This window comes from Paroedura picta, chromosome 16 (assembly GCF_049243985.1).
Source record: "Paroedura picta isolate Pp20150507F chromosome 16, Ppicta_v3.0, whole genome shotgun sequence".
NCBI classification, from domain to species: Eukaryota; Metazoa; Chordata; class Lepidosauria; order Squamata; family Gekkonidae; genus Paroedura; species Paroedura picta.
The window spans coordinates 15,609,766-15,629,734 of NC_135384.1; the positions used below are offsets into that span (position 1 = coordinate 15,609,766).

General features: G+C 41.7%; 2 protein-coding genes across 2 annotated transcripts; both read right to left on the reverse strand.

Moving 5' to 3' along the window:
* Nucleotides 1-1,506: 1,506 nt before the first annotated feature.
* Nucleotides 1,507-6,189, reverse strand: LOC143825490 (vomeronasal type-2 receptor 26-like). Its single transcript, XM_077313517.1, has 5 exons — nucleotides 6,034-6,189; nucleotides 5,753-5,965; nucleotides 5,578-5,658; nucleotides 3,722-3,845; nucleotides 1,507-2,411 (listed from the first exon to the last, which is right to left on the reverse strand). Exons 1-5 carry the CDS (start codon nucleotides 6,187-6,189, stop codon nucleotides 1,507-1,509), a joined length of 1,479 nt encoding a protein of 492 aa, XP_077169632.1.
* A 7,115-nt stretch (nucleotides 6,190-13,304) lies between these two features.
* On the reverse strand, nucleotides 13,305-14,246 carry LOC143825491 (olfactory receptor 8U3-like). Its single transcript, XM_077313518.1, has one exon. The coding sequence runs from the start codon at nucleotides 14,244-14,246 to the stop codon at nucleotides 13,305-13,307; it is 942 nt and encodes a 313-aa protein (XP_077169633.1).
* Between the last annotated feature and the right edge of the window lie 5,723 nt (nucleotides 14,247-19,969).

Below are 19,969 nucleotides of genomic sequence, written 5' to 3' on the forward strand. Positions count from 1 at the left end.
GCTAAAAGGTGCAGTCATTAAAAATACTTAAATCTTCATTTTGTGCAAAATAAAAGATGGACAAATGGTCTGCATGTCACTAAGCTCCTTGGAGGAAGGTTAAAATGATATCAGTTTGTTTCCAAAAAGCCTAAGGAGTGGAAGAAGGAAGAACATGGGCAGCATAAGCAAGAAGCATAATGAACAATCCTTTGTAATATTTAATTATTGTGATATTATTATTATTATTAGTGTTCTTAACTAAATGCATGGCCACAGGAAGCTACCTTATACCAAATCCAATCCTCAGTCCATCCAGATCTGCTTTGATAGGTTCTCCAGGGTCTCAGGTGGAGGTCTTTTGCTTCACTTATTTTCTGGCCCTAGATGAGAATTGAACCTTCTGCATACCAGGCAGATGGCCCCTGACCCTTTATTACTTAAACAACTGGTGAATTGCTATATTTGTGGGTATTTCGGTATATTGGAATTTAGGAGATCCTTCCTCTTCCAGCCTTTGGCCAGCCTGCTTGCCTGACTTTCCAACTTTGTTCTTTTTTCCCTGCTTGATTTCCCTGCCTTGATTGGAAAAGAAACAACCAGATTAACCTTCCAGCAATACAAGTACAGCCATGGTGTGCATTTTAATTGTTTTTATTACAGTTCTTCATAAGAGATTTGAGACCATTCAAGAATTTTTGATGTGGAACATCTACTGGCATGGTCCCTATATATGATAACGGATGTGACGTACCTTGTCCTGCCTGAGGGAGCATGCCAGTAGATGGCCCGCAGCAGCAGCAGCAGTGGCACCAGAGCAGCAAGGCTTAGCACTGAGGTGTGCTTTTTGCTCTGGCGCCAATGCCACTGCCAGTCTCCAAGGAGCAGGAGCAGCCTTGGAAGACCCTCTTCAACGACTACATGCCTGAGCAGCAACCACTCCACCAGTCTTCCAAGGTCTCTCCCACCCTCCAGAGAGCAGGAGCAACCTTGGAAGACTGGCCGAGGCATCAGCAGGAGGCAGGCCTCAGTGCGGGTCCCAGACACACAGGTAAGGAGGGAAAGGGAGTGGGGAGTGCGGGGGGAGGGATTCTGGGTATTTGAGAGGGGGAAGAGGGCAGGGGGAAAGTATTCTCACCCCTTATATAGATGTTCCACACAGGGGTGAGAATCCTTGTTGGTAGTTTTTTGTTTTGTTTGGTTTGTTTGTTTTATGAGGAGGGATGCAGATTTAATTATCAGTTAATCAAGCAAATTCAATAAATCAGTTATCATCACCTTTGAAATGATTGGTCTACCCTCTCAATAAAAAGCACTTAAATTGCTAGAGGAACAAGTGGGTCACTGGTTCTAAAATGCTAGATCAGGGGTAGTCAAACTGTGGCCTTCCAGATGTCCATGGACTACAATTCCCAGGAGCCCTTGCCAGCATTCACCAGCGAATGCTGGCAAGGGCTCCTGGAAATTGTAGTCCATGGGCATCTGGAGGGCCGCAGTTTGACTACCTAGATGAATTTTATCCCAAAGTTAGTAATTCTTTTTCTCTATAAGCAGTTTCCGGGAATTGAGATCGGGCCTTAGAACAATAATGTAACATTTGGGGAGAAAAATGCAAGCCAGGATTCCAGTGTTGGAGGCCAATATGGCAAACACTTCCACAGCAACCGTCATTTTCCCCTTGGTGCCCAGGTAAGCGGGAATAAAGGAGATCCAAACACTGCAAAAGATCAGCAGGCTGAAGGTGATGAACTTGGCTTCATTGAAAGTGTCTGGCAGTTTTCTGGCTGGAAAAGCTATAGTGAAGCAGATGGTGGCCAGAAAGCCCATGTAGCCCAGGACACTGTAGAACATGGCAACAGAGCCCTCATTACATTTCAGTATGATTTGTCCAGCCTGTGAGTGCATATCAACATCTGGGAAAGGAGGAGAAGTCAACAGCCAGACCAGGCAAATCCCCACTTGAATGAGGGAGCAGGAAAGGACAATGGAGTTGGCAATTTTTTTCTTTAACCATTTCTTCATTCTGCTCCCAGGCTGTGTTGCCATGAAAGCCAAGACGACAGTGATGGTTTTGGCAAACAAGCAGGATACCGCAACGGAGAAAACAATGGCAAAGGCTGATTGGTGGAGAAGGCAGGACACTTTCCCAGGCTTGCCAATGAGGAACAAGGAAGAAAGGTAGCAAAGCAGGATGGACACAAGAAGAACGCAGGTGAGGATCCGATTGTTGGCTTTGACAATGGGAGTGTCCCAGTTGGTCACAAATATCTGTATCGTCATACTTGTGATCACAACGAAGAAAACAGCAATGGAAACCAAAACAATCCCTAAGGGTTCTTGGTAGGATAGGAAAGTGACAACTTTGGGGATGCACTGATCCTTGTTCCTGTTTGCATGCTGATCTTCTGGGCACTTGATACAATCATCTGCATCTGAAAGAGAATCACGGGACTTGGTATATCATGAATCATTCATACTCATTTTGTTTAATGCACAGGTGACTATAAGTGGTGTGAAGTTAACAGTGGGCAAAAATGGATCATTTCTGCACTGTTTTTTTTTTCTTTAGCACTCTGCTTTCTATATTAGGGAATGGGGAATTTATAGCTAGCAATTTTGGGGTCCCATGAAAAGCTTGGTACCACTTCAGGGCTTCAAATAATTAGGAAGCACACACAAAAGGGGGAAAGTGGGATCATGAGTTTTATATAAACAACTGCTGAGAAAGGAAACATGGATTCCCTTTATTCACCCCAAAAGGCTATATTGGATATCATGGGTCAAAAGTTGTGTGACACTGGATCTGTAGTAACAGAATTGGGTGAGATTGAGGAAGGCTGAATATACCCAACCCCTTATGTTGTACATAGAATCAAAGAATTTGAAGGGAACTCCAGGGTCATCTAATCCAACCCCCTGTAGATTGCAGGAAATGGCTATAAAAGTCAAGCATCCAGACAATCCCTTCTATTCACCCACTTACAATTTGCCTAAATTCACAGAATTAAGAATCACTTAATTTCCTATGAAACTTACAATCAGTGTATGTTATTTTCCCAATATGTAATGAGTTAAAAAGTATATTAGATAAGAATCCAATAGAGGTGAATCAATTTCTAGAGCTCTTTATATAGCATAATTGAACAAATGAAATTTTAAAACTGTTAGTCTTTGCTCTCATACATTTAATTTCAGGGAATGAGCAGTTCAATTGTGCCAGGCAAGAACTTGTGAATGCGATAGAGGGAGCATAAAACTCTCATTTAGCCACTTTCTCTGCCATCTCATATAGCTTCATAAGCATGCAATAAGATGTTCTTGCCACAAACAAAGCCATTGTGATTGGGGGCTGTAATAAAAAGGAGAACCCACTCAAACTATTGTGGTCCATATATACTCTTAAGGAGTATCTATGGGTACTGTATATTGTCACAAGAATGTATTGTGGTCTCTTGGTGATAAGCTTACTCCCAAAGACCATTTACACACTGGAGGTTTCATGCCGGGCTGCAGGCTGGAGTTTTAGTCATGCCCCACCTCTTCCTGCACCCCCAATAGGGAGCATTTGGTACACCTCATCCACCCCCAATCTGTGCTCCTGCATGCGAGCTGGGGCAGTGAAGTTCCCAGTGCGTAAATGGTCAAAAAGTGTATCTTAAAAATATTGAACCATTTTTTAAAAAATGTGTGAATAAACAAATATTGGAAGATATCCTCAGGTAAATCAGCATAATTTGCTTACCTCTCTTGTTAGAAATGGAGTCCCCTGGGCATGGAGTACAGTCATAACAACAAAGTGGTTGATCCTGCTTAATTTTTCTGCTGTGCCCAAGATTGCAGCGCTCAACACACTTGGAACTGGGCATCTAATAATAAAAAATGAAATAAATATATAGCACGAATATACGAGTATGTTTACAATTAATATCAGGGAAGTTTCTGGCTCCGAATCTTATAGGATGCTAAGCTTATGTTTGATACAAGACAGTTAGGAATAGGGCTCATTCAAATAACTGATGGTGACTATTTCTAGCACGAGCCGCAAGGGAGTGGCGGGCTATAAATCTAATAATAATAATAATAATAATAATAATAATAATAATAATAATAATAATAATAATAATAATGAAAGGGATATGTTAGGGGTATGAAAATGTCTCCTCAACCTTTCCTCAATGCTTTGCAACACCTTGTTAGTAGTCAAATTAGGATTGCAGTTCTCGGGTGGAAAACGCTTGCTTGGGTATGGTGGCTTTTTTTTTTTTAGGAAAGGAGACTTCATTTAGGCGTAATATCGGAGTCCACTATTCAAAGCTGTCATTTTCTCCAGTGGAACTGATCTGTGCCATCTGGAAACCAGTTGTAATTCCAGAAGATTGCCAGACCCTACCTAGAGTCTGGCAACCCAAGTGACTGAAGTATTTTTGACATTTTTTTTGGGGGGGGGGGAAGTCTATCTCCCTTTCCTGGATGTATTATGCATGGCAGGAAACCTTGCAAAAAGTCTGCCCCAAAAGACAGTTTTTTTTATTTCTGCATATGGGGCTGGTTTTGCCATGGAATAGCCAATTTTGTACTTGTGTTATTACACAAGGCATTCCTCCTTCATAGTAGCCACTGTTTTTTTTTCAGTGCAGTATTTAAAACTAGCTTGAAAATGACTTTTCTTTTACAGTGGTCATAAAAATGCCTGTTTTTGCATTAATAAATGCTAGCATGTTTTTGATCTCCTCTCCTGTGCCACGGTACACCAATGGGGGAAATGGACAGCTTCTAGTCCCTCCTCCACCTATGGGAGCTTGAGGCACACCTTGTTCAGCACAAACCCTCCCATCTCTGCTATGACAACATTACACCAGCATAAATTAATTTATTCAGTCCCTCAGATGCATTTGCAAGCATTTCAATCTACTCTTCACGAGGAACAGCATATCTCTGAGGGGAAAAGCTTGTAGTGTTTTCAACATTTTCTTGTTTAGGGCTCCATATCCATGAACTACAGTTCCCATAAGGCAAAGCCAGTAGCATGTGCCAGAATGGTGATCATGTGACATGGCACCTAACCATGGCTTGCCAATGAGTGTCTAGCACAATGGAGGAATAGCCCCCCACACTATTTTCCATCATATATCTGCATAATCCTTTAAAATGCATAATCCTTGCAGAAAAACACTACTGTTTTTTTAAAAAATGATGATTGAAAAGGGTCAGCTGACTTTGATTAAAAACTTTACACGCATAATAGCCCCTGGAAATAGTGAAACATTTCGAAGCACCCAATGAAAAGTACATTCCTATCTTCTTATAAACTGGTCCAAAATCAAGGCTCTCTTTCATCATTTGGTAGACTATAATAGCACATGTTAAATAGGAACCCCTCACCTTTAATAATGAAATTAGTCCCCATCATGCATCCAGACAAAAAGATCATACCTACATGCTGCTTCATATGAGAATTAAGCCAATTGTCACCAATAAGCAGACTTGGTTGAATGAAATCTCTTTTTCGAGGATACAATGATGCTAACATCTCCAAACCTTTGCTAAGTCTAAACACATTGCTCTTTTTAATCTAGTCCCCAAGCTCCCCACACATACCCATTTTGGTGTGAAAACATTCCAGATATCCTCTGTTATAGCCGGGCCAGGAAGACACAACTGGCATGTCTGGCCCCAAGGCTGAAGAGAGATAACACTCCCATAAACCAAGCAACTTTACAGCTAGAATCTTTGCTGTAAACTAAACTAGCCTAAACCAGCACCTTGCTCCTACCTCCTTAAATCGACCATTCCACACAATGGCTTTATCATCAATGGTGAACTCTTGGCTTGATGAAATCTTTCCAACCCTGACTTTAAGGAAAGATTGATTGGAGAAAGTGACCCAGTTGATGATGTCATACCCAGTGGACAATGCTTCATTCTCAAATATGACTTCTTGCCCAGCACCATTGTTAAAGTGGATGTTTTTCAGGAAAGAGTGGACCTTTTAATAGGAAGATAATACAATAAAGTTTTTAAGGTGGATTGTGCCATACAAAACAGAAATAATACCCTTTTCAGTTCATCAAAGTCACTATTTGAGGATACAGCTCTATTTAGGATAGCACTAGGAATCTGTTTCTTCAATGCATTTATTTTAGCATTCAATGTGCGAGGAAATTTTTTTCTATAGTCAGTCTCAAAGGATGCCTGAGGGCTTTTCTGCATTCTTATTTTCTTGTAAGTTGCTGCTGTTTCGGGGTGCCCCCCCCTTTTCTACACATTTAGTTCCTTCTAGTGGTTGATTTGTTATAACAATGATTCATCTTCCCCTTAAAAACCCACAAACACCCTCCCCCCCCAACTAAATAGGAAATCACAAGCAAGGAAAATGAGACAGAGGAAAAGCCCTGAATCTGTGTCATTGTATTTGATCCCCTTCTCCAAGAGTTTGTTGACATGATAGTGAAAGGGTATCAACAAACTACTGTGCTCTTTTAAAAAAGACTTTATTGAAGTATCCTGTTTAGGTCCATGCATACTCTGTTCCCTTAGAATTCTTCCCCCAGAAAAAAAAGTTCCTATAAACATGGTTCTGCTTATCATCTACTTATCATATGTTGCTCAGTTCATAATTGAATGGGCAGGTAGCTGTGAATTTACTGCATTTTGCAGGGGGTTAGACTAAATGACCCTGGAGGTGCCTTCCAGCTCTATGATTCTGTTCTATGAATACAGCTTAAAAAAAACCCTAAATGTTTAGTTTTTCTGGCATCCTATATACCCCTCCAATATACTTTAACTTAGCATGCAAAGTGGGAATCGTTTTATGGGATTAAACTATTTTTATGAGAAATGTTTTAAGAAAAGGAAATGATAAGGATGAACAATTGCCAGTAATCTCAAGTGCAAACTATGGATTTTTGTCTCTGCCGATATCAAACACAGAGAGTGTCCCTGGGTATATTTATTGACTTGCAGGAGGACAGGTCACGCTCAAGGTCACATAACCTTTGTTGGGATAACATAAGGCTACTGCTTTAATAAAATATTGCCAGGAGTGCTGGCAAGTTGTAAGACATCAAGTGTTCTGCTTCCTAATAAAAGTCTTCCATCAACTGTTGCTTAAGCCACAGTCATGATATGAATTAGTAATCAATATTCCACTTGTGAATGATATTAAATTACATCATTTTGGTTATGCAAATGGGCTTTCTTCCTAACAAATGGGGCTCTCTTGCTGTCGAACATTGATATAGCTTGTCTCTTTCACTGTAAAAAGTTGCCTGTCCCTGTTCAACTCCAAAGCGTTCAGAGAATTTTGTTTTACAGTTTCTGCCGGCAAGTGTGATGGTGCCCACACCCCGAAGCTCATTACCTGCCATGGCTGAACCTTCAAGTCCTCAGATTTGCTTTTCTCCAGCAGTCTTCTCGGTCTGGACGAGTACAAAGCATGTAAAGCATGTGCTACAGCATAGACAACATTGTAGATATTGTAGCTTTGACCCATCATAGACATCTCAAAATGATTTCCAGGTAAATGCTCCAGTTTTTCTTCTCCTGTGCACTTTTCACAACCAGTAACATTTGACTCAGCAAAACAACACTGGAAGACAGATGCCCAGAAAAAGCAGAGAAAAGGCTCCAGTGTCTTATCAGGTTTGAAGTTTTGGAGGAAGTCCCGGAATTGTGGTACTTCGTTTGTGTGGCCCAAGAAAGACAATGTGCCTTGGAAGGTTTTCCTGCAGAAACCATACACACTGATTGAGTTGGTGAAATCCCACTGAGGGCTCGTGATCCAAACCCTTCCTACGTAAGATTTTGCCACAAATTCAAAGATATTTAACATTATTGTAAAAGCCAGCAGAGACTGAAAGTTGCCACTGACAACCGTCACGTTGACATCGGCTGAAAAAACTTCTTCAGGAAACTTCTTCATGTTTTCAGCATGAGAAGCCAATTGGGCATTGTTAATTAGTTCGAGCCTTTCCCAGAAGGCAACACAAATGCCATTCTGCATGAGCAAAGGCATCAGAATCTTCACAAACTTTTCTCCTCCGTCATCTTCTGAAACAACCACACCAATCCACGTCCACCTGAAATGCAGGAGGAGCCGGACAATCCCCGCCTGATGAGTACCAACTCTTGGTGCCACATGGTAGAAAGAAGTGAATTCACCTTTATCACCAAGCGTAGTCTCATAGGCACCATAGGTGAGCTAAGGGTCGAGGGGAAAAACACAATAAAATGTAATCTTAACCCCAAGCTTGCCAAAACAGACAAGGTGGTAGAAGAGGAATTGTTTAGCTCCATGGCATGCTGAAGTCTACATTTCATATGTACAAAGGCCAACAGGACATCTAAATCTATATTGAAGTATACAAAGTTCAGAAGACCTGAATTCTTTAGCTTTTAAATTCAAATATTTTCACAGATATGGAAAAGTGCAAAACTCATTATGGCCCTCCCTGCACCCAAACTGGGACCAGTAATCATTAAACATCAGCCTTACACAGTTCTGACCACAATGTCATTTAGCTATTACAACTGAGATAATTGAAGGCAAGGTAAAGTTTTACATACAAAATTATTGTTTACTGGATGTACCATAGTAATGAATTTGAAATCTTTTCTTGATTATTCACTGTATTCACTGAATACAATGATTCCTATGACTCTTACCTTATGTGCACTATGCTTATTTAATGGTAGTATCTCTTTCTTTTGGATTCCTCCCCCTCCCACACACACACACACACACCAATAATGGCTATATTTTCTTCTGTGTAGCACAGGAACTCTGATGCCTAAGACACAGAAACCGAAAGAATTAAGATGTCACATAAATGCACACCAAAGTTACATACAACTTTGGATTGTGTTATTTGAAGGCTGTTCAGAGCCAGTCCCCACAAATGCATGTTCAGTCTGCTGTCATGTGAAACTTTGAACAGCCCAGTGATGTCCATGTGTTTAAAAACTTTACATGTTTGTTTAAGAGCTTTCCCTCTTATGTCTTGCATTTTTTTGTGTTAATTACATCAAGAAGTGAATTTCAAAAAGGGGAAGAATTTGTTCTCGTTCTGAAATAAACATAGTTTACTGGTATGTGTATGCATGAGAATCATGGAATCATAGAGTCGGAAGGGACCTCGTGGGTCATCTAGTCCAACCCCCTGCACTATGCAGGACACTCACGCTATTGCTCATCCACCCCCTTGAGCCTTAACAGAATCAGCCTCTTTGTCAGATGGCTATCTAGCCTCTGTTTAAAAATTTCCAAAGATGGGGAACCCACCACCTCCTGAGGAAGCCATTGTGTCAAAACATAATTGAACAGAAAGTGTATTCCATCCAGACCCAAATAAAAATGCACATACCTGTGGAATCTTGTAGATGTTCAGAATAGTGGCCATCTGGATGGCGTTATCTACAGAGAGACCCCCAATAACAGACAACACATCTTTCCCCCTATTGCACCTGTAATTAGGCATGTTTCTTTGCTGGGTGAAGAGCAGATCCAGAACAGTTGCATATGTGATCCTTGCATAAAACTGGTCATCATAGATATGAAAGCCCAGGGTGATGTTGGGTAAAAGTCTGGGGTTCTTATTGATCTCATAGATGGCAAAAATAAAGGCGAGGGCATGCTGATAATTTTTATACATCACCCTGTAATAATATGGACATTGATACGGAAATTTCTGTTAGAGAGAGGGTCGGGTCCAGCCAGCTTTTTTGTCTGTTTGTTTGTTTATTGTTGTTTTTTTGCTACATCATGTCCAGTTCTCCCCCTTGCTCCATCTCCCATGGATTTTGTCCACCCCAGCATAACGTCTTTGGGATGTTGATCCCCTTCCCCTTAATCTTCAGGGCAAGCAAACTGAACATTACTGCTTTCCTCTCACTGGAAGGAAAGGAAGCCTTGCAGCCTGCATTGCCTTCTTTCCTTCCAGCAGGAACAGTCAGTTACTTTGCCTTGCTGACAAACTATGTACAAAGCCCCAGATAATTAGGATCTTTTTATAAAAAATAACTTTAAAAAAAGTCAATTTTGTGACTATTTATATGCAATATTTCATAGCGGTGTAACAGCAAAAAAAAAAAAAAACAGATAACATAAACTCTGCCATGTCTTTTACTAGCTTTATTACTTATTCAATACAACAACTATGCCATGGCATGTCAGGGGGGAAACAATCCAGTCTGATCTTCACCATTGATCATGCAGTATGTTACAATATTTATTCATGTATTGACTGCTATTTAGCAGGTGTTCCCTCCTTCTAAATACCACTCAGAATAGTACCAAGAGCTGAGAATCATTCAACAATAACCCATCACCCAAATTAATTCAAAATAACAAGAAAAGAGGGCACGATTCTGAATCTAATGCTTGGGCAAATAAGCACATTTTCCTCTGATGCTTAAATACATTTTCTCACTTTGACTAGCCTGAAGTCTTACAGAGAATCAAACTAATTGACTGGAGGACTAGCTGTATTTTTCCATATTGCATCAAAAAGAAACAAGAATTGTTTAAAGACTGATACATTTAACTTAGATTGAATTTAGGAAGCTGCTTTATACTGACTCTATTGGTCTACCATATTGGTATGTCATAGAATCATAGAGTTGGAAGGGGCCATACAGGCCATCTAGTCCAACCCCCTGCTCAATGCAGGATCAGCCCTAAGCATCCTCATAGAATCATAGAATTATAGAATCATAGAGTTGGAAGGGGCCATACAGGCCATCAAGTCCAACCTAGCTCAACACAGGATCAGCCCTAAGCATCCTAAAGCATCCAAGAAAAGTGTGTATCCAACCTTTGCTTGAAGACTGTCAGTGAGGGGGAGCTCACCACCTCCTTAGACAGCCTATTGTCTATTCTAACTGGCAGGAGCTTGCTAGGGTTGCAGGCTAAGGTCTTTCTCATCACCCAATTGTTTTAAGTGGAGATGCCAAGGATTGAACCGGAGACCTTCTTCATGAAAAACAGATGCTTTGCCACAACACCTCCACAGCTTTTGGAATGGCTATCAAGTGTCCTGTTAAAAGAACTGACTGGGCCATTAATGCCTGTTCATTCCATGAACACTTTGGATACTTGTGTCATGTGTACAATTCTGTACTTGTGCAGTTTTGTACTCCAGTATTTCAATTTCTGTGTCAAATTCAAGCTAAACTGCCATTCACGTGATACATAACAGGTGTTGATGAAAAGCAATCTATGTTTCTTCTTGGTAAAAAAAGCCCCCAGAAACGTTCAAAATCCAGTGCTTGGGAGAACAGATTGCAATGAAAAGAATGTAATGAACTTAGATAACAAAACCCTTGCAGAGATGTATCTTCCAGTCAATCGGGGTTCAAAGAGTTGGACCCGAGCAGCTTTTCAGCTGGTAAAAAGAGAGGAGGGGAACATCTTTGACTACCAAAAAAGAGCTTTATTGGGAATCATGAGACTTGCATCAAGAAGAGTCACATGGGAGTGGGAATTTAATAAGAATAAAAACTGGGTGAGTGATAAATGTGGCTGGATCCAACCCAAAAATTTCTCCTGTGTATGTTTCTGTGCTGATTTAAAACAAACATTCTTCTATTCTGAATGCATAGCTCAGCTCACCATCATAAGAAGAGTTGCCAATGCCTTGACAAATAAGGTTCCTTTGCCTATGTCTTAAAATTATCCTGATTCGATAAGTAGTGTGCCATGATGAAAAAAAGCTGCAGCTATTGAAACTCCACCCTTATTGTAAATGTCAGTAATCCTAAACATCCCCTGGAAAATACCACCATTGCCACTACTTACATGACATTGTAGTCCTTCCTAACTGGAAGCTTCTGAAAATCAATCAAAAGAGAGTTTTGATGCATCAGAGAAAGGATCCCACCAACGATGTTATCCCCTGTCCTATACAAATGGTTTGGGAGGGTTTCTCCATAATTACATTTGCCTTTCAATTTTGTCCAGCACACAAGAGAAGGAAGCAGGATCAGCAAAAGCAATAAGAGCAACCACCGGTGTGCATAGACATGCCTACCCAGGCCACAGCTGAACAGCTGCATTCTGCTACCATGTCCGCTGCAGCAGCCACCGTAGCAGAACTGAAGGCATCCCTCCCCACAAGACACCACACAGAAGGTGGATTTGTGGACCTGGAGACCCTCGGTCAAAACTGTTCTGCCTTATCTGGAGAATAGAGGATGGAAGTAGCCCTGCACTGCCGTGAAGCAGAACCCCAGCTGCAAATGTCACATTGTGACTTCTTCAAGCGAATTCAGAATTCACCTACCAAGCACTTTAAAACTGACCTTTGACAATGCACAACAAGAAATGTCATTAATAACAGTGATTCTGGTAATTACAGAGGAGAATACTACCTTCCCTAATGGCATAGATTGCCTGTGCGAATGAGAAAACACATTTCAAAAATTTCGGTGAACCTAGCCTATACTTTACAGCAAGAAGGAAGTTATGATATCAAAGGAATATTACATGAATGAACTATGGCTATTCACTGGATGTTCTATCAATCTTTATCTCTTAAGGAACAATAACTGTCATGGGAGTTGGGGAGAATATTAGGGGTGTGCACCTTGAAAAAAATGGCATTTTTGGAGTCGGATATCAAAGAGCTGAAAAATATTGACATTCCTAGTTATCCGGGTTACAGTTACCAGCTTGTTATTCAGATCTAGGGGTTTCTTGGGTAGAGGCGATAATGATATAATCCAGCTCCATTTTTACCTATGGTGAATATAACTGGGGGGCTGTTGGGGCTGTTTTTGAGTAAATTGTGCCAAAATTTCAGCAGAGCTGCCCTCCCTCCCGCCCTTGTTAAATGGTTTCCTTGCTCAGTTTTGTTACCTTCCGTCACAGTGGTTTAAGGGGAGCACGAGATGAGCCCAGGTTGGTCAAGGCCCAGTTTGCATACTGGAGCCCTGAGGGAGGAGGTCTCCATAAGAGACTAGCTTCTGTGAGCTGAGTAGGCCAGGGGCTCTGTGCCAGGTGGCTGGGGGCCAAATGAGGTCCACGCCCATCGGCCACCTGCCAAGCCACTTCCTGGGGTATTAGACCCTGGAGGCAAGGACCTATCCTCCCAGCTGGGATGGAAAATGGTTCCATGGCACCACCAGGGCCAAACATTAGCAGCTGGGCGACTAATGTAAGCTCTTAGTTTCGTGGCAGGCCAACCCTCCAGGTGGAGGTTGTTTGACATTAAAGCTATGGCCTTGTTAATGCCAAAATGGAGTCGAGTCTTGCTTGCCAATATGCCACCTGCCAATCAAAACAGCAGTTCTGTTTTAAGATGCCGGGGGGGGGGGGAGTTCAATGAAATCTAATGCAGTTTGAATTTGGTAGCAGTCCTCCTTATGGCCTCCTTCACCTCTTTGTTCCTCAGGCTGTATATGAGAGGGTTAACCAGAGGAGTCAGAATGGTATAAATAACTGATAAGGCCTTGTTCAGCTCTTTCAGTCCATTGGCATCTTGCAGCAGATACACAGTGATGAGGGTGCCATAGAAAATTGTCACCACAATAAGGTGAGAGGAGCAAGTAGAGAAGGCCTTTTGCCTTCCTGTGGTGGATGGAATTTTAAGAATGGCTTTAATTATGTGCCCATAGGATGTTATGGTTAAAATAAATGGAGGCATGGTAGAAATGGAGGTCAGAACAGATGATACTAGTTTTACTTGGCTTGCATCGCTGCAGGTCAGGTTCATCAAAGGAATGAAATCACAGTAGAAATGCTCAATCACATTGTGTCCACAGAAAGATAATTGGAATATAAACACAAACAATATTGTGTCTGTGACAAAACTGACAATCCACGATCCAGCCATGAGCCAAATGCAAACTTTGAAATTCATAAGAATGGAATAATGCAAGGGTTTACATATTGCCACGTAACGATCGTATGACATTGCAGCTAGGAGATAGCATTCGGTTACTGCTAAGAAAACAAAAACCCATAATTGCGCAATACAGCCATTGACCGAAACACCTCGGTTCTCAGATAACAAGTTGACCAGCATTCTGGGAATAATTGTTGAAGTGTAGCAGGTCTCCAAGGTAGATAGATTGGCCAGGAAAAAGTACATGGGGGTATGTAGGTGCTGATCAGTCATAACAAGTATAAGAATGGTCAGGTTTCCAGCCATGGTCATGATATAGATCAAGAGAAAGACAACAAATAGAAGGACATGCAGTTCTTGGAGGTCTCCAAATCCATGAAGGATGAATTCTGTGATTATGGTCTCATTCCACTCTGGTTTCTGCATTACTGGTGGAGAAGACAGTAAAATAGAAGCAATCAGAATGAATTTTTCCCATCCAGTTCCCCAAGTTGTATAGGCTCTGAATCCCATTTGTACGGGTTCCAGACTTGGTACGGGTTCTGGACTCCATTTAGATTTTTCTGTGGTTGTTGCTGGCCACTGAAAACTGGGAGAAGTGGCCTAAAAGTGTAATTATAAAAGGTAAAGGTATCCCCTGTGCAAGCACCGAGTCATGTCTGACCCTTGGGGTGACGCCCTCTAGCGTTTTCATGGCAGACTCAATACGGGGTGGTTTGCCAGTGCCTTCCCCAGTCATTACTGTTTACCCCCCAGCAAGCTGGGTACTCATTTTACCGACCTCGGAAGGATGGAAGGCTGAGTCGACCTTGAGCCGGCTGCTGGGATTGAACTCCCAACCTTATGGGCAGACAGCTTCAGACAGCATATCGCTGCCTTACCACTCTGCGCCACAAGAGGCTCATAGTGTAATTATAAATATATATAAATATAATAAGAATAAAGCTAATTTCAAAAATAATTTTAGCAGGCTACCCAAAGCTCTCACTTTTCTCCCTCAATATCATCGAACCCCATAGAGGAAAATATAGCTTGACAGCTTTTCATATTGTATCAAATAAGGAGTAGCCAATACTTTCTTTCACCAGAAATTATATTTGTTTCATCAAGTTTATGTACAGACTGCAAATATTGATGTGGGCTTATTAACAAAGAACTTGATTGAAACAAGGTCCAATTTTGGTCTATAGGAAAAGCAATGGAGCTGTGATTAAAAATGTTAAGGGACGCTAAAGGTTGAAGGGATTGGGTTAGAAACAACCAAAAGGAAGAATTCCTTTGATCCTCCCCCCAAAAAAGCTATACTGGCAGTCTATTGGCTGCAGAGGAGAGGACACGCAGTAATGGGTTTAAACTTCAAGTACAACAATATAGGCTAGATAGCACAACTAATCTATGGGGCCCCAATAAGCATCTCTGGTAATCTATCTAACCTAGAGAAGGTCCAGTCTAAATTTCTGAGAACTATTCTCCAATTGCCAAATAACATCTCCAATATCGCAATTAGGATAGAGACTGGAATGGTTAATGTTCAGACTAGGCTCTGGATGGCAACCCTTATGTTCTGGCTTAAACTGGTATTTCGGCAGAGAGGTCTTATCAGCCTCCTACTGACAGATTCATTTGTCGCACCCTGGTTAAAAGCACTACTAGAGAAGCTGTGCTCCTATGGTCTGTCCTATCAATTTATTTTGGGCCTGGGACATGACAAAGCGAAAGAATTAATAAGGAACAGAGTAATAGATGTAGAAAGACAGCATGATATCAATAAGATATTGAATCCACTTTTTGGGAAAGACCTTCTTAACAAGGCTGTCTTAATGCCATATCTAACTGATCTTCCAAATTCTGAACAAAGAAGATCTTTTACTCTTCTCCGCTATAATGCCCTCCCTTCCGCTTTCCTGGAAGGAAAGTTCAAGGGGCTACCGATAGAAGCACGTAAGTGTGTCTGTGGCGAAGGTCAAATAGAGACAGCTGAACATGTCCTATTTGAGTGCAGGCTCTATCATCACCTCCGTACAAATTCACTGGCCTCATTGATCGCAGAATGCCCCAGAGGTTTGAGGAAACAGCGTCTTAAGCTACTACTTTCAGACACAAATAAAGATCTAACAAAAATTATTGCTAGGCTAGATATCAGGAAAAAAAATTTCACAGTCAGAGCAGTTCAGCAATGGAATAGGCTGCCTAAGGAGGTGGTGAGCTCCCCCTCACTGGCAGTCTTCAAGCAAAGGTTGGATGCTTTGGGCTGATCCTGCGTTGAGCAGGGGGTAGGACTAGATGGCCTGTATGGCCCCTTCCAACTCTATGATTCAGTCATGGGTCCTGCATTGGGGACGTGTTGTAAGAAGGGGAACTGGACAAGATTGGATCAACTCAGCCCCTTGGTTCAAAGTCTGAGGATCCATTTCAGGAGTGGCAAAGGGGAAGCAGTGCACAAAGCCTACCAGAACATCAGGAGCAGAATGACAGAACCTTGAAATCATGGGAAAGCAAAGGAATAGATGACTGGGAGTCAACCCAACAGCAATTGATCTAGAAATACCATTGATTGATATTACTACAAGAAAAGAAGAGATGGTTTTTATACCCCATTTTTCACTATCCAAAGGAGTCCTGAAATAGCTTACAAACATCTTGCTCACTCTACAACAGATACCCCGTGAGGTAGGTAGGGCTGAGAAAATTCTAAGAGAACAGCTCGGCAAGAACAGCTGTAAGAGAACTATGACTAGGCCAAATTGACCTAGCTGGTTGCATTTGGAAGAGTGGGAATCAAACCTGGTTTTTCAAATGAAAGTCTGTCACTCTACATACTACATCATGCTAACTTTCAGCTGTGGGTTTGGTCAGATCCTCTATGAAAAACCTCTGGACGTTCCATGCATACATGCTTTGAACTGTGGCATAAGGTATAATGATGAAGGCAAATAAATGTCTCTGAACTGTCACGTGGGAAGGTGCTGTGGCTCAGTGGTAATTCATCCCTTTTGCATGCAGAAGCTCCCTGCATTTTTAGAGAGTTTACCTGGTGATGCAGTGAGAACAAAGTACCTACCTACTAGCTCTTTGCAGCCAGCTATACCTGATTAGCATACTTGAAAAAGGTAGGGGGACCTGCCGTCACTCCACGTCCCTCTCCATTCCTAGGCCTATTCTGCACACAATAGATAATGCACTTTCAATGCACTTTAGAAGTAGATTTTCCTGTTCCGCACAGGACAATCCAGCTGCCAAAGCACATTGAAAGTGCATTATCCTATGTGTGCAGAATGGGCCCTAGTAAGTCTTGGTTCATCCCAGCTCCCTTTCAAATAATGCACAAATTATAAGGACCCAACAGGGTGCATGTGGAAGAGTGGTGTTCCACTGTGCATTTCAGACAAGAGGGAGGATGAGACTGTTAACATCTTTGGAGATGTCTGTGAAAGTCGGTTCATGCGGTTTCTGCAGGAGAAAAAAAAGGTGTTGTTCCTTAATGTGTAGTTTAATGTGTGAGATTGTTCATGGAACAGAGGTAAGTGACCCATTCCACACATGTTAGATAATTCACTTGCAGTGCACTTTAGAAGTAGATTTTCCTGTATCACATAGGAAAATCCAGCTGCAAAAGTACATTAAGAGGGCATTATCCAACATGTCGAGAATGAGCCTGGTAAATAATATCCCAGCCTTTTTTCTCCATGTTGCTGACATCCCAAAGCAAGGAGTGCTTTCCAAGTCATTCCTTGTTCAGCTTTGTTTGTATACCTTTGTCTATATACTAGGCATAAAGGGGACCCCTCATTGTGGACTGGTGAATATGTTAACTGCTGTTGTCATCTGCTTAAATGAGCATCACAAATGGGACTATTGGACAGAGCATTATAAGAAGAATAATTAGTTCTTATATGCCACTTTTCCCTACCCAAAGGAGGCTCAAAGTGGCTTACAGTCACCTTCCCATTCCTCTCCCCACAACAGACACCCTGTGAAGTGGATGAAGCTGAGAGAGCCCTGATATTACTGAAGAAGAAGAAAAGTTGGTTCTTATATGCCACTTTTCCCTACCCAAAGGAGGCTCAAAGTGGCTTACAGTTGCCTTCCCTTTCCTCTCCCCACAGACACCCTGTGAGGTGGGTGAGGTTGAGAGAGCCCTGATATCACTGCTCAGTCTGAACAGCTTTATCAGTGCCATGGTGAGCCCAAGGTCACCCAACTGGCTGCATGCAGGGGAGTGCAGAATCGAACCTGGCATGCCAGATTAGAAGTCCGCACTCCCAACCACTTCACCAAACTGGCTCTTAAAGGAGTATATGGGTGATCTTTGCCCAAGGCATCATCAGTGGGCCCCACTTCTCATGGAAGACAAATAAAGTGGGAATCCAAAATCTTCCTGTATTACTTTCAATCTACTTAGTAATCTATCAAAAGCAGGCATGAGGCAGGAAGTGGGGTCCTAGGTCATTCATTGCCTCTTCTTGGGCAGCCATATCTGCACAAGAGTTTCTGAAGCAAGACATTCTCATTTCTTTCCCACCTAGACTATTTTTCACTACTGCAGAAGACACTAAGTCAAGTCAAAAAGTGCTTACAGTGCAAACCTAAGCAGAATGACAGCCTTATAAGTGAAAGGTGTCACACTTCTTAGAATAGTAGGACTATAAACAAATTTTAGCAGCAGGGATGCCCAGCCTGGTGCCAGAGGGTGCCATGGTACTTGAAAATATTTTTACTAGTGCCTATCAAGTCTTTTTTTTTTTTTTAGAAAGCGGGCACTTCTTCCCAGTAGGGCTTCTAACTGCTGGTTTGAAATCTGATTGACTGTACAGATTAAAATAGCATTTCAGTGATAGCTGTTATTATATTGCTGGTTTTATTCTCTGACTTCTCTTTACTTCTCCCTTGCCCTTGGGCTTTCTCTGTGCCTGTATGTGTATGAAGTTGGCTTTACCTCCCACATGGCCATTTTGTGGCTGTGTCCACCACCATGAATTAGAATTCAAAAGATTCCCACAGGTTCAAAAGGTTTGGGTCTAGCCATACCACCCTAGGAAGGATTACACCCTTCTGAGCATCGACATCAAGTGGCTAAGAAGGTCATAACTATGTGTCTTTTGCAAACAGGGCAGAAGACTAAATGCAAGTCAAAGTCTGCTTATTCTTTCAGCAACTGCCTGTAGCCAAAATTAAACTATGATTCAGTCTCTTTGTCCTTAGTTCATCTAAGCCAGCATCCTGTATCACAAGGTCGCCAACTAACTGGCCATCATGGCCCATTCTGCACACGTTGGTTAATGTACCTTCAGTGTACTTTTACACCTGGATTTTTCTGTGCAAAACAGACAAATCTACTTCTAAAATGCCTCAAAAGTGCTTTATCTAATGTGTGCAGAATAGGATCATGTCACTGTTTTAAACAGAAGATAGAAGTCCTATTTAGTTCTATGCAATGGCTAAAGAGTACATGTTCACCCTGTTTTTTATGGAAACATCATACATTCAGCACATGCAGGTAATGCTTACCTGAAATCTGAGGTACAGGAAATCTTCAAAGAGCAATCCCAGGTCTTTAGTTATTAGTCAGGAATATTCTGAGATTAAAAATCAGAAATGTGCTGGAACGCTTGCTTGGAAAATCATATTATTATTAAAGTGTGGAGATGGAGGTTTGTCAGCTATATTCCTGGATGATTTGCAGTGACAATGATCAACTTGATCCTTCACACTTAAGGTTTCTTATATGGGCCATAACTGCATAAGAAGAAAGCAAGAACTGTTGATATCTTTCACCTAACAAGACTCTTGGGAAATGCTTAATTTTTAAGGAAACTGATTTTCTCTCTCAGGGCCATGTCTGTTGTTTTAAGAAGTCCAAGAAATGTCAATGGAATTCAAAATACTTTTTTGAAAAAAAATGATTGTCTCTATTTTTTTTTCTTCTTAAACCAATAGTATGACTAGAAAGAGCTGAGGTCAATGGGTTGGATCCAGCCAGCTTTACTCCTAGTGAAAACAGGAAGGATACCTATGAGCACCCAGAAAGGCTACATTGTAGATTGTGGGACCTGCTTTGGCAAAAGCCATTAGTGCGTGGCAAAGACTCACCACAGCCACCGGCTGATGTTGCGGAGGGCTGGCTGGAAACGGATGCGACTGCTCCAGCA

Excerpts from the sequence above, each read along its gene's own strand:
- LOC143825490 (XM_077313517.1), bottom strand. The coding sequence starts at position 6,189 with ATGCAGAAAAGCCCTCAGGCATCCTTTGAGACTGACTATAGAAAAAAA. Across the intron at positions 5,966-6,033 it reads ACTTTGATGAACTGAAAAGG|GTCCACTCTTTCCTGAAAAA; the intron begins GTATTATTTCTG and ends TCCTATTAAAAG. Across the intron at positions 3,846-5,577 it reads ATGTTTTCACACCAAAATGG|ATGCCCAGTTCCAAGTGTGT; the intron begins GTATGTGTGGGG and ends TTTTATTATTAG.
- LOC143825491 (XM_077313518.1), bottom strand. The coding sequence starts at position 14,246 with ATGCAGAAACCAGAGTGGAATGAGACCATAATCACAGAATTCATCCTT.